Consider the following 13041-nt stretch of genomic DNA (forward strand, 5'->3'; position numbering starts at 1 on the left):
TTTTTTTTTTTTATTTTTTTTTTTATTTTTAATGTGTGTTAACTTAACTACCTTAACTATTAAACTTAGGGCGATATATAGGTGGTTGCCCAACTAGATAAGTTCATATGATTCGTCCAAATTATCATATGTTCACATGTCAGTTTTAGCCCCAATAAAGTTGACCAATTGTAGCATAAATGGCCTTACATGGATATTCATGACGTTTTACTGGAGAGTATATAGCTGAATTGAGTATGAGTTTTGAAAAATGTCCTATCCTGATTGTCCACTATGTATCTATTGGTTGAAAATTGCCACATCACTTTCCCGCGTGGGAAAATTAGGTGAACCACTATGATAAGCTTATCTACACTAGACCTGAAGTGCCACTTTCCCCTTCAACTTACTAAACTGCATATACATTTATGATATTGATCTTTAACTTCTTAATTAGGATTAGGATTTTCTTTCCTCAAGTGAACAATTCATTTTTTTTTTATTAATGGAAAATTTAAAATCTAATAAGCAAAACTTTATTATTGATGATAAAAATGAAAACCTCTTTCACTTTGCGGAGAAAGTTTGCTTGGCAGGTGGTTTTTTCATCGGTTTCTTTTTCTATCATGTGAAGATTGTTTTGTTTTCTCACTTGGATGGATAGGCATTTTATAAATTCTCGTCGTACATGACGAATTCATTGATCCATATTAATGTAGAGAAAGGTTCTTATCATTCATTTTGTTTTCGAAGTTAGGACTCTTCTTTCCTCAACAATTCATGACTTTTTTAATCATTATAAATGTATAATTTGTCAAGGATTTTCTCTTTCGCTCTCACACAAATAGAAATAAACTCTAAATATATTCAAATTCTTTCATTCGCTATCTATATTAATTTTTTTTTTAATACAAAGCATTTGTTTTACAATAACTTTTTAGAACAAACAACTCATAGACGATCATATATATTATTTTTTCTTTTATCTTTCATTTTATTACAACTGTTTTTGCAGTTTGATGCACACTTGCTCTTTAATTAGTTTGTTAAAATCATGTCATATTGAGAGTAACATTGTAAGATAATCTTACAAGAATCATTATTTTGATGTCGTTGTATATTGCATTCATTGCTTAAGTCAATTTATCTTTGTTTACCCGAAAAAAAAATTATTATGAAATTTTACAAGTAAAAGCATCTATAATGGTTATTTATTATGATTATCATCCTTAATATGTAACTTTTTATAAAAGGTTGAGATGTTTATTTTGAATATACATACCAATGTCAAACAAAATGTAATAAGATATTTGCTTCATTTCACCACCACATTATACATCTTTGCATTTTTTGAGAAGGTGCAATTTTATTTAGGGATACCTATTCTCTTTGATAGCTTAATTAATATTCTGCTCCTTTTACTATAAGAAGTAATTTATTTGTAAAATACTAAAGTAGCACCTTACAATGCCATAATTTGCATCCTCGCTAGGTTATACATTTAAAGTAGAAAAAAAAAAGAGAGAGAAATAAACATTTCCCATGCCAATTATATCATATAAGAGTGGGAAGTTTTTTCATCTTAAATATTAATTTGGCCGACCAACTTTTCCGTTACATTGATTAGATAATCAAAGTTGAATTAATACATCCACTAAACAAATTCTTCAAGCTTTTTTTTTTCAGGTTACTATTTTCAAGTAGTGGGATTAAGACTTTAATGGTTCTGAGGTGTTTCTATTCATCGGTCAAAGTGCCCACAAGGGCTACAATTGCATTGAATGATCTTTTTCTTCAAAATTTATTTAGACAGTCTAATCCAAAATTGTCTATAATAAATCACCATCAAAAAAAAAGAAAAAAAAGAAAATTGACGAATTCAGAAATAATAACTTGCTAGCATGAAACTCTTAGCACTTTCATAATTTTGATAAAATTTTATGAAAATTTGAAAATAAGTATATATAAATAAAATATTATACCAAATTAAACTAAATCTATATGGATGGGACAATGGAAACCTTGATGGGCTACAAGTGGGGCCATTGAAGTTTAGTTCCAATGACCTTTCATTTTGACCAATTAAAATCAAGAAATTTATTTCCAAAAAAATAAAAAAATAAAAATCCACTAATGTAAATTCAATTTATTATAAACAAATATCAATTCATTTTAATCCAACGGTTGAAAGTCCATGAGGTGACCAAAGCAATTGAAACCACTAAAATATTAAAATGAAATATTTGTTCATTTTCACCACTAAAATGAAATTTTATTTATTTTTAAGTTCAAAAGAAACAAAATTCATAACTAATGAATAGAATAGACATGAAATATTAGTTATGAATTTTACGTATTATTACGGTTTTTTTTAATCTAAATCGTCTATTCCCGTTCAAAGTTGAGAAAGTGTACAACAATGTGTCGCATATCGATACACATGCATGGGGATACATGAGATATGTGTGAATACAAATATATATATTTGATTGAATTAGACTGATAAATTTGACACATGACTAATCTAAACCATGTACTCTTTATTCAAGGGTCGGAATGTGCATATCATTTGTCCAGTGGCAAAATAGATGCCTTGTGACATTTGAAAAAAATAACAAACATTTATGACAATAATAATTCACTTATATCCTTCTATGAAATTTTTATAATGAGAACTTTAACATTAGTTTTGATAATTTATATTGAAGTATCAACCACTTTTAATTCCCATTTATATGGTAGATAAAGTTTTACAAGAATAGTACAATTATATATTTTCTAAAATATTCATACTTATACCAACTACTGAGTAATTCTTAAGCCACAGTGAAGGAATTCTTGATAGTTGTTGTGGCTTTCAGATGGGTGAATGAGACTAGTGAAGGGTATTTTGGACCTCCAATACATAGGAAAAAGTAATTATGATGGTAGATTTGTGGGTGAGCTTTTTGTCATGGTGAAATAAACTTTCACTAGAAAAATTAACGCATACATTTTCCTTCATCGATAGGAGAAAAGAAAACAGGTTTTGATGCTCTAATGGAACTCTTAGAATAGTGATCCAACATGTGATTCATTACTTTCCCTATTGTCTAAGGTCTAAAATATTATTTATGAGTCCCATCCAATTACCAAAATTCGTGGATTAAAAGATTCTCTTTTCATCGTGGTTGAATGACAACTCGACCTAAAAACCTACGTGATCAGCTAAATATGTTATATAGTTGATAATTGTGTGGGGTATATTAAGTCTACAATGTGGCATGTTGGATCATAGTCAACTTTTGTGGATAAGTGGAACTTTGGTCTTTTGTCACAAATCAAGTTTTAACTTAAATAGAGTTTGTCAAATGGGAAATAGAACTTTGAAAATCTAAAATTACGGGAGAGTGCATAATACTACTTGGAGTATCGGAGGCATGCATGAACACACATAGAGATGTATGCCAATACGAGAAAAAGATAATATTGTTGAAATTGAGTATGAAGTTTTTCAAGTGGTGTATGTTTTTTTTTTCCTAATAATATTGTTTTGATGCATAAGGCATGAGTTGGGATTTATGCCAAGTTGGAGTTATGTAGATGACTTTGGAATCAAAAGATTTTAATATAAGTAGAATGGAAATGGAGTATGTGGTGTGTAACTTTAATAATACTACAACAGACGATGAACTAGTGAAAATCAATAGGAGGGAGATTATGTAAAGTGATTATTTTAGGTATCTAAGCTCAGCCATAAAAAAAAAAAATGATATAAAGATGATGTTTTATAGATAAATAAAATAGGATGGATGATGTGGAGAGATACATCCGAAGTATTAAAAGATCGACGTATTCCTCATCGAAAGAAAATTTTACAGGATAATCATACAACCGACTATGATGTATGATACAAAATGTTGAGTATTTAAGATACATTATATAAATAAACTCAATGTAACAGATATAAGAATATTACGATGGATGAACAGCAAAACTAGGAAAGATAAAACAAGGAGTGATCATATTAGAATTAATTTGGAAGTAACTCTGATACATGATAAGTAAATAAAAAATCGATTGAGGTGGCAAAATAATATTCAACGGAGGTCTTTGAATAATCTAGTATATAATACTGATTTGGTACGGATCGAAGAAAAACTAACGAATAAAAGGTAAATCTAAAATGACCTTACAAGAAGTGAGAAAAAATCTCATTTAGCTGAGATAAACCTGAGCTAATGTCATTGAATAAAACCCAAACAAACAAATTATTTATATTTAAAAATATTAAAATATGCTAATAAATACTTCTATTTACCCTTGTGAGGCTGTGCCATTAATCACGCTTTAGTGGTGAGTCATCAGTCATGACTCTTGTCGCCTCATATTGTCTTTATCTAACAAAACCGAGCAGATATTCTCTAATACCCAAAGGTCCAAAACCCAGCAGATGAGCCAGGAAGAAGAAAGAGAAGCACCAAAAAACACCTCTAAATTCCACAAATCAGCACAAACCGTCAAGGAAACGCGCTCATCACTGCAGAATCTTTTAGTACTAGTCAATGACACGACACAAATTCCAAGAGAGACTCACTGGGTCAATAAGTCATACCACGTGAATCGGGTTCGGATCCGGGTCCGATCCATACCCAAAAATAGTATTTTCGAACTCGAATATTTGGTGAGCACAGAATTCACGCTTCTCGATATTATACGCCTCAAACTCAAAGGCTTCAAACGCATTTAAAAAAAGTAAATATTCTTTCCCCCCTTATGTGAGTGTGTGTGCCCTCGTTTTAATTACGCAATTAACTTAATTAATTTAATCTAATTCTCTAATTAATTAGACCCTTCTGTCTATTTCTGCACCTTCCTGATGCTTTCTGTCTAAACCCCTCAAAAGGCCTCCCTCCTCTACCCACTCACCCCAGATGGCCAAACTCTCCGATCCCAGCAATAAAATAATAAAATAAAAAAAGCTAGAGAGAGAAAGAGGAGAGAGAGAGAGAGGACTGGAAATCTAAAAATTCTCAGAATTCACCCGAGAAACCACCATCATTACCTCTGCATCTCTCGTTCTCTCTCAAGCTTTCCTCTTTTGTTTTTGTTGTGGGAAACAAGATATTGGAGCTTCTCCATCGATTCTCTCTCTAGGATTCTCATCATCGTTTCCTCCGTTAACACCGTCGTCCACGTCACATCCATCTCTCATGATGCACCAATCATACACGGCTTCCATCTACCGAAGCCACCACTGATCCGTCGTTGAATCATCGCTTTTTGCATGCATAACCACCACAACCACCATCTACGCCACCGGCTTCAGCACCATCACCACCGCCTCCGCCACTGAATCTATGTGTTTGCGCAGCTGCAGGAGGAGGATTTGGGGTTTTGATGTTCTGGATGCATCTGGCGTCCTGTATAAATGCTTGTTTCCAGGGATCTAGGGTTTACGGGCCTGATCCTGGTCTTCTTCTTCTTCGTCGTGGTTCCAGGCTTCGGCCTCGGTTTTTTCGTCCGTCGGAAATGGAAGCTTGCGGTTGCCAGGAGGGAGGAGATCAAGAGACTTGTCGTTTTGGCATCCGAAGAGGCCGCTAGGGCTGAGCTCGAGGCTTCGATTGAGTACGGCGCCGCCGTTTCCGTTGCTCGGGAGTTTCAGTGCGCCGTCTGTTATTGCCCCACCACCACGCGTTGCTCTCGTTGCAAGGCCGTGAGATATTGGTGTGTTTGATTTCTTTCTACGCCCCATCTGGTGATCGTCTTAAGGTTTTGAATTCGGTTTTTAATCATTATTTGCTGTTATTGCATTTTTTTTTGCCGTTGAAATTTGATGCTATGGAAAGTTCCCACTTTTGATCCTTAATTCTAGAGGAAACGAAAATTTTCCACTTTTGATCCTTAATATTAGAGGAAAATGTGGTTTCGGATATATTTCATGGCCGAGAATATGGAAACAGATTGAATGAATCCCTGAATTGATAATGTGGTCACAGAAATTTGGGTAGTTATACTCTTTTTTTCCTCTATTGGGAAGGGGCAATGATTCGGTTTTATCTTGGGGGCTGTGATACCGCCTAAAGTCATACTCATGTGTAACTTACTAAGGGACTGATACTGCCAATTGCATTTTATTCCACCGCCCCTCTCCCCCCTTATTTGTGATTTCATCTTCGATCTTTAACTATAGGGAAGAAACAATAGCCAATAGGGAAGGGGAGGTGTCACCTTTGATATATATGGAGATGGAACAACTGCAACAATTACATAGTTGGAAAGTGAAGAGTAGGCATCTTTGACATATGTGCGGAAGGAACAATTGCAAAGCTGAAATTTCTAGATTTCATCTTCAACCTACAAATTTCAACCATGATGTGATCCTAACTCAAGATTTAGGAGAGAGATGTGAGGGTTCAATGTAATGAAAATGTTAACTGATTTTTTTTTTGGTGAGAAGTGTTAACTGAATTTCATAGATATGGAGGGGTAACGATGTATGAATTTTGATACATGATTGTTTTCATAATGTGATGCATGAATCTTGACACATGACGGTTTTCATAATGTCAATAGGAAAGCAATTAATTTTGGTCTTGTATCTGAAGCAAGCGAATTATGCTTGTCAGGTTTTCATTAACTAGGGTAACAAGATAATATTTGGGTCCTAATGTACCTTTGCAGACTAATCGAGTCTAAATTGATTAGTGGTTTTAGGTTTCTTAATTTTTGGGATGATATTTATTTAAGATCTGTGGTCATTTATGTCTTCTTAATCCTGTTAAGGATTCCTTAAAAAAAAAAAATAATAATAATAATAATAATAATAATAATTATTAAAAATCCTGATCTGCAGCTTACAGTAGCAGATCTTTTCCTCTCCCAGGATTGGATTATTGACAGAAAGGAGCAACGTAATAGTGCTTTGGCTCCGCCATTGGAAGTAATGCATGCTATTGAAGTAGGTCTTTTACCTTTGGGATGATGTTTGTTTAAGATCTGTGGTCATTTATGTCTTCTCTTTGGCCAAATGCACTTTTGACTTTCAGTTGTCATGTAATGCGTCCTGAGGTTCCTGGCTTGATGATTCCCTTAATGGTGGTCACCAGCTAAAAAGCTGTTTAACACATCCTGCAAATAGGTCCATGCTGGTATCAAGCATTTTTTTTTTTTTTTGTTTGGGAAAGAGCTAGCCTGCAGCTAAACCAAAGAGAGCCTTTGTTTTGCAATACTTTTTGCTGGGAACTTTGGTTTTAGTGGCGCCTGTCCCATCTTATTTCCACTTCTAACCCTGTGACTTCTATAGCACTGGACTACCTTCAGGAACAATAAAAAGAAAGGCTGGTTATGTGAACCTGCTATGGAAGTGTCCCTCAAATAAGTTAGCTCAACTCAAAAGCATCTATAAAAATGAGAGAAATAAAGAAAGCTTCCATCTATAGTGTAGATTTGGGGAAGAAAGAAGGAAGAAATAAGGGATGGTCCCTCAAATAAGTTAGGTTTTGGTTGGCTAGCCTTTATTGGAAGTGAACTGCTCTCTTAGTGTTAAACTAAACATTCCATTCTAGTCAAATGTTTGAATTATATCTTTGTAGAGGCCACGACTGGACTCCCTCACTCCAAATATTTTTCAAACTCTAAAGGATAGCTTTTAAATTTTCCTACTTTGACTTTTAACAGTTTAACTTACTACTTAAAGTGTTTTAATACTAGTTCTATTAAGAAATTCATCTTAAATAGACAACTAAGTTTATATGGATGCTAGCTGCTTTCTTAGGACCCATAGAATATATCTGAACTAACCCTGCCAGCATCTCTTACGATTAGACCTCTTTAAATTTGAAGGACAATGAAAATTCTGACCCCATGCATCTTTTCCAAAACACAAAAACTAAATCCTATGGATAATTAGGTGATGAGTCTCTCATGATATGCCCTTTCATTGTGTTTGCTTTGCTATTTTATAGGAAAAGAGTGAATGGTCATGTGGTCATTAAAAGGGGGATGCAGAACTCAATAAATTCTGATGCACTGGCCACAAGTTTGTGTGTGTTGATGTGGTTAAATGCATATATTTTTTTACTTTCAATTAAGTTTTATGTGCAGCTGCTGAAATGCTAAATCTAATATTGTTGCAGTTAATTATATCCCTTCTTTTTGGATGCCTACTTCTTGATTAAACTGAAGGATGAATATTGGATGGTCAGACTACATGCAGTGATGTAACAATAAATGAAACAGCAACCTGTATCTGTTTATTCTGACCTCTGGAGCTCCTCTTAGAATTTTTTCGTACCACAATATTAATGTGAAAATTATTTTGTGTAGCTCTGGTAAGTGCCAAATCATTCACTGGAGACAAGGGCACAAGGATGAATGTCGTCCCCAAATCACTCCAATCACCACCAGCCATGTTAATGACTCTGGCGAAAAGGCAGTATCGGGAGAAGAATGTGAGTTTTCTAGTGACATTTTGGTGACTGAAGGCTTACACAGCAAAGCAATAGAGACCTCAAATGAGGAACCTGCTTCATTTGAAGTTCTAGGCAGGAAAGATGATTCAATTGAACCCCTTGTTGATACCAAAGTGAAAAGCACTGTTCCTGAATCTTCTAGTGATTCCTTGTTGGATGGCTTCTGTACTTCCACTGGCACAAATGAATCATTGGTTGATTCTGTCTGTGAGGTACCTTTTCCGAGCAAATCTGACAGATTGGAGGCACTTCAAACCAATATTATCACAGCAGATAAGCTTGAGAGTGCCACAAACATTAAGGATATGGAGCCAAGTAAATCACTATCTTCAGAGTTTACTAGTTCAGTCAATTCTGTAAATTGTTCTTCTTCTAGTAAATTAAAACAGGAGAAATCCAGTTTTAATGCTGGAGAGGATGACTACAACTCTGCTGTTCATTCAGCTTCAAGCAGAACTGGTTCTTTGAGTTCAAGCACCAATGCATATATGCCTGCTGAATCCACAGCATGTTCTGATTTCTGGGGCCCAGCTTTTGATTTGAATGGTGTTCATGATGATTCTGCTAACTCCCATATCACAGAAGATGGTGATGAGTTTTATCTGATTCTGGTTCTCTCTTACACTCATCAATGAATGTGTCTGGGCATACTGATTCTTCCTTTCATTCACCATCTTCGAAGCCTGAGATGGTCATGTCCACTGATGCTTCAACAAGCTTTAAGAATGAAAATCCTGCCACTATAGCTGCTCCCTATCGAAAGATGTTTACGGATAGGTCTGGGGTCAGTAGCTTGCCAGCCTTGAGCTCGGAAAGGTCAAATTCTGTGGCTAATGAAAGCAGAAATGATACACAGCTATTGAAGTCTAAATCCATTAGGTCTTCATCATCTTCTGTTTCTGAGCATCCATCTTCTCACACGGGGGTCCACTTTTTTCCGACAGTGAAGTCTACAAAAGTTGACAATAGCGTTCAAACGGTGAGAAATGGTTCACCTGAGGTTGCAAGTTCGATGCCTAATGTCGGTAATGGCTTGAAAACTTCTGTGCGGAAAGTTGTTCAGCAATTTAGGTCCTCAAAAATTTCAGTATACAACCCATTGGGGTTCGGCACTGAGATTGCCGGGAAATACAATTGCAAGGTTTTGCTTCAACTTATGCTGTTTGTTTCATAAGGGGGGCATTTGTTTTCTGGAGTTATTGTGATATGTACCACTGATATCCTTTTTTTTTTCCAGATGGTCTTTCCCTATGAATTTTTCCTCAAACTTTACAATTCAGACAAATTGGAATTGCGCCCATTTGGCCTCACAAACTGTGGGAACAGGTGAATTATGGTAGTTCCTATTTAATACGTAAGCATAGCATATTTATCTTAAAGATGTGTAATTCTGATGATGCTACATTGTGGTCAATATGCTGAAATATTTGCTTTAACATATGCTGTTCTAGGTGCATGTTGGCCAAGTTTCAATATTTCTGTTTCATACCACTGAAATGGCGCCGAAAAGACCCGAAAGACCGAAATGGTCGGAATATACCACCGTGATGGCACCGAATATGGCCCATTTCGGTGAAAAAATAAAACATTGACGACCCCTTAATTCGCATGCCATTTCATTTTGACAAGTGTCAAAACTGAGATTTTTTGACTGAAATTTCAATCTATGGTAGTGGCACATGTTTTTGCTTTAGTTCAAAATCATGGTTATTAGAACTGGAAAATCAATTTTGCCAGTGGAAGTCAGCTGGGCAACCAGCTTTTTTTGTTGTTTGATTCAAAACAGTTGTCCAGTGCTTTCTGGTTTTTTGCATACTTTGTCCCTGAGCTGACCAACTGCAAAGGGACTGATTCTGAGTTTTAGTTTCAGTTATGGGTTTTATAACTACTGATCAGAGTCTGACAGACGAATTATGCACCTGTAATTAGCTTCTAATGCTTAAATTGTATCGCATTTGGGGGGAATATCCTCTGTTTCTCTCTTATTGAGAAATTTTTGTGCTGGTGCTGCTTATGGTTTTTTTGGAAGTTATGTTTGGGAGTGGGCTTGATTGGAAACTTCCCAAATGAAACCTTTGCTGCTTATCGGACTGTTGGAAGTTATGTTTGGGAGTTGGTTTGGTTGGAAAACTTCCCAACTCAAACCCATTTCATAATGAAATCAGCACAACCTACTCAAGCTGAACCTGGAAAGACTTGCATGGTTAGCCTGATTCTTTGTAAACAATGTGATTGGGTTAAATAGAGAAATCCCAATCTGATTCACCTTTAGACCCAGTTGGTAATAGGAGCAAAGTAACTAGAAACATCTACATCACCAATATACTATGCTTGAAGTGCTTAAACTATGCCATATGGAATACCTGTGAAATGTTTTCTATATTATTAAGCTGCAGCCCATTCGGTAAAAAGTGAGGAATAGGGTTTGCCTCTCCTTGGAGGAGAAGAGCTATTTTTTTCCTTCATCTAAAAATCCGGACAGTGCATGGAACTGGGTTGGAGAGACAATAAGAGAAATTACTGTATTTAGAGTTCCCTGGAAAGCTGTAAAGGCATCTAGCTCGTAGAAAATAAAAGAAGCAGCCAAATAACTCTCTTGTCTCTTAGTTGACCTGGAAGAGAAATTGTCAAGTCTGATGTGATGAGCTTGATATTTTTCCTGTATGGTGTGTTGCTTCTTGGATTTGGGAGGTTTAAGTTCTGGGTGTTCGTATTCAAGTGAAGCTGATGGTTAGGTGTTTACATTGTCTGGTTTCTGCTTGGATTATTTTTTTGGCAGTTGATCGCTGCTGGGTTGCTTGTTTCATGTTGTTTCCTTGGCTTCTTTTTCTCTTACTCCTTAGCTCTTTCTTGGGCCTTGTCCCTTTGAGATTGTTGTATGTTTTTCTTATTTTTAGTGATGCTTCTCTGGCTTCATGCATGTATTTCCGAAGGTGGAAACCATATCAGTACTTCAGTAGAAGAACCTAATCCTGATATGTTCCCAGCATGCAGTGTCTGGTGACTTAGTCAGTTTAGGGATAGAAGGGATTTTACATAGTGATGTATCTATGCCTTTTCTACACAAACTTATCTTCATCATATACCAAAATCCATCCTCTAATATTGGAGGCTATTACTGTCAAACGATTTCTGCATAATTCATCAACTGTGTAATCTTTATCTAATCCCAGTCATATGATTCCAGATCCACTAGGTTTGTCTAACTCCTCAGAATGACCATTATAGCATTATATTCATAGATGAAGTTTGCATTAATTCTCTTCTGGAATAAGGTTGCCTTGTAAATCGAAAAAATTAAGTAGTTTAAAAAGTATGTGGTTGTGCTGCTACAAAGTCATCAGTAATTAGATTGATCAATTGTAAATTGGATTGGTGGGGATGGCTCTCCAGAAATCGGGAGCCCAACAACAGCTACACTGATGTACTCTAAATTGTGACTGACAAATATTCCTTTTTTTTTTTCTGAAAAACAGCTGTTATGCTAATGCTGTTCTCCAGTGCCTGGCATTTACTCGGCCTCTTACTGCTTATCTTCTTCAAGGACTCCACTCTAAAGCATGCAAGTATCTGCACTTGATGTCCTTTGTACCTAGTAGTTATGTGATTTCTTGAACTATATTTTAACTATTGAGTACTGATTAGAAATTCTGTCTTCCTTAGTTACTTTTTATCTTATATTCCTTGTTATTTTCAGGTCCGAAGAAAGAGTGGTGTTTCTCCTGTGAGTTTGAGGATCTAATTCTGAAGGCAAAGGGGGGGAAATCACCACTTTCTCCCATTGGCATACTCTCGCAAATACAAAGCATTGGCAGTCATCTTGGTCATGGTAGAGAAGAAGATGCCCATGAATTTTTAAGGTGGGTTGTCTTTTGATATCTCCACTGCTGACCATATCAAATTATGGCTTGCCCATTTTGTTATGCTTTTGTATCTTCTCCAATACATCTATGCTGAATCTCTGATTCAGTTAATGGTTATTGATTCAGGTATGCTATTGATACAATGCAATCGGTTTGCCTCAAGGAAGCTGGGGTAAATGCAGTAGACCAAATGGCAGAAGAGACAACCCTTGTAGGCCTGATATTTGGGGGTTACCTTCGATCTAAGGTATTTTTTGATCCTTGGGAGTTCATTTTAACAGGGGATAGAAGATATTAAGACAATATTCACATTCTAACACTGCTTCAATTTCTCTTTTAATACTTATCAATCAGTTTGGATTTGTTTGGTAGATTCTATCATTTAGATGTAGTAATTGGAGAAATTTGACGACTGGGACTTGCAGATAAAGTGTCTGAAATGCCAAGGCAAATCTGAGCGGCATGAACGGATGATGGATCTTACTGTTGAGATACAGGGAGACATTGGAACTCTCGAAGAGGCTCTTGCACAGTTTACAGCGACTGAAACATTGGATGGAGATAACAAGTATCACTGTGGCAGGTGAAATTCACTATTTTGTCTAAGCGCATTTTCATTCTTTTTAAGTTAACCAGTTATGTCCTTTCTCTTGCGTCATGATGGAAAAAAGAAAGCTTCTGGATAATCTTCACAATGCTAATTCATGCCAATTGGTTATGTGGCTGTCTTGCGTTTTTTTTTTTTT

General features: G+C 35.7%; 2 protein-coding genes across 2 annotated transcripts in view; both read left to right on the forward strand.

Annotated features, from left to right (window-relative positions):
- Nucleotides 1-4863: 4863 nt before the first annotated feature.
- Nucleotides 4864-8269, forward strand: LOC122076101 (ubiquitin carboxyl-terminal hydrolase 16-like). Its single transcript, XM_042641394.1, has 2 exons — nt 4864-5685; nt 8097-8269. The coding sequence occupies exons 1-2, from the start codon at nt 5390-5392 to the stop codon at nt 8098-8100; spliced, it is 300 nt and encodes a 99-aa protein (XP_042497328.1). The 5' UTR covers nt 4864-5389; the 3' UTR covers nt 8101-8269.
- A 646-nt stretch (nt 8270-8915) lies between these two features.
- LOC122076100 (ubiquitin carboxyl-terminal hydrolase 17-like) overlaps nt 8916-13041 on the forward strand; it is a 7545-nt gene continuing 3419 nt past the window's right edge. The window contains exons 1-6 of the mRNA XM_042641393.1: nt 8916-9573; nt 9670-9758; nt 11909-11994; nt 12130-12292; nt 12422-12542; nt 12721-12878. Of these exons, the coding sequence (XP_042497327.1) occupies nt 9064-9573; nt 9670-9758; nt 11909-11994; nt 12130-12292; nt 12422-12542; nt 12721-12878 (1127 nt within the window). The 5' untranslated portion in view covers nt 8916-9063. The remainder of the gene's footprint in view (nt 9574-9669; nt 9759-11908; nt 11995-12129; nt 12293-12421; nt 12543-12720; nt 12879-13041) is intronic.

The sequence above is a fragment of the Macadamia integrifolia genome, chromosome 4 (assembly GCF_013358625.1).
Source record: "Macadamia integrifolia cultivar HAES 741 chromosome 4, SCU_Mint_v3, whole genome shotgun sequence".
Classification (NCBI taxonomy): domain Eukaryota; kingdom Viridiplantae; phylum Streptophyta; class Magnoliopsida; order Proteales; family Proteaceae; genus Macadamia; species Macadamia integrifolia.

Excerpts from the sequence above, each read along its gene's own strand:
- LOC122076101 (XM_042641394.1), top strand. The coding sequence starts at position 5,390 with ATGCTTGTTTCCAGGGATCTAGGGTTTACGGGCCTGATCCTGGTCTTC.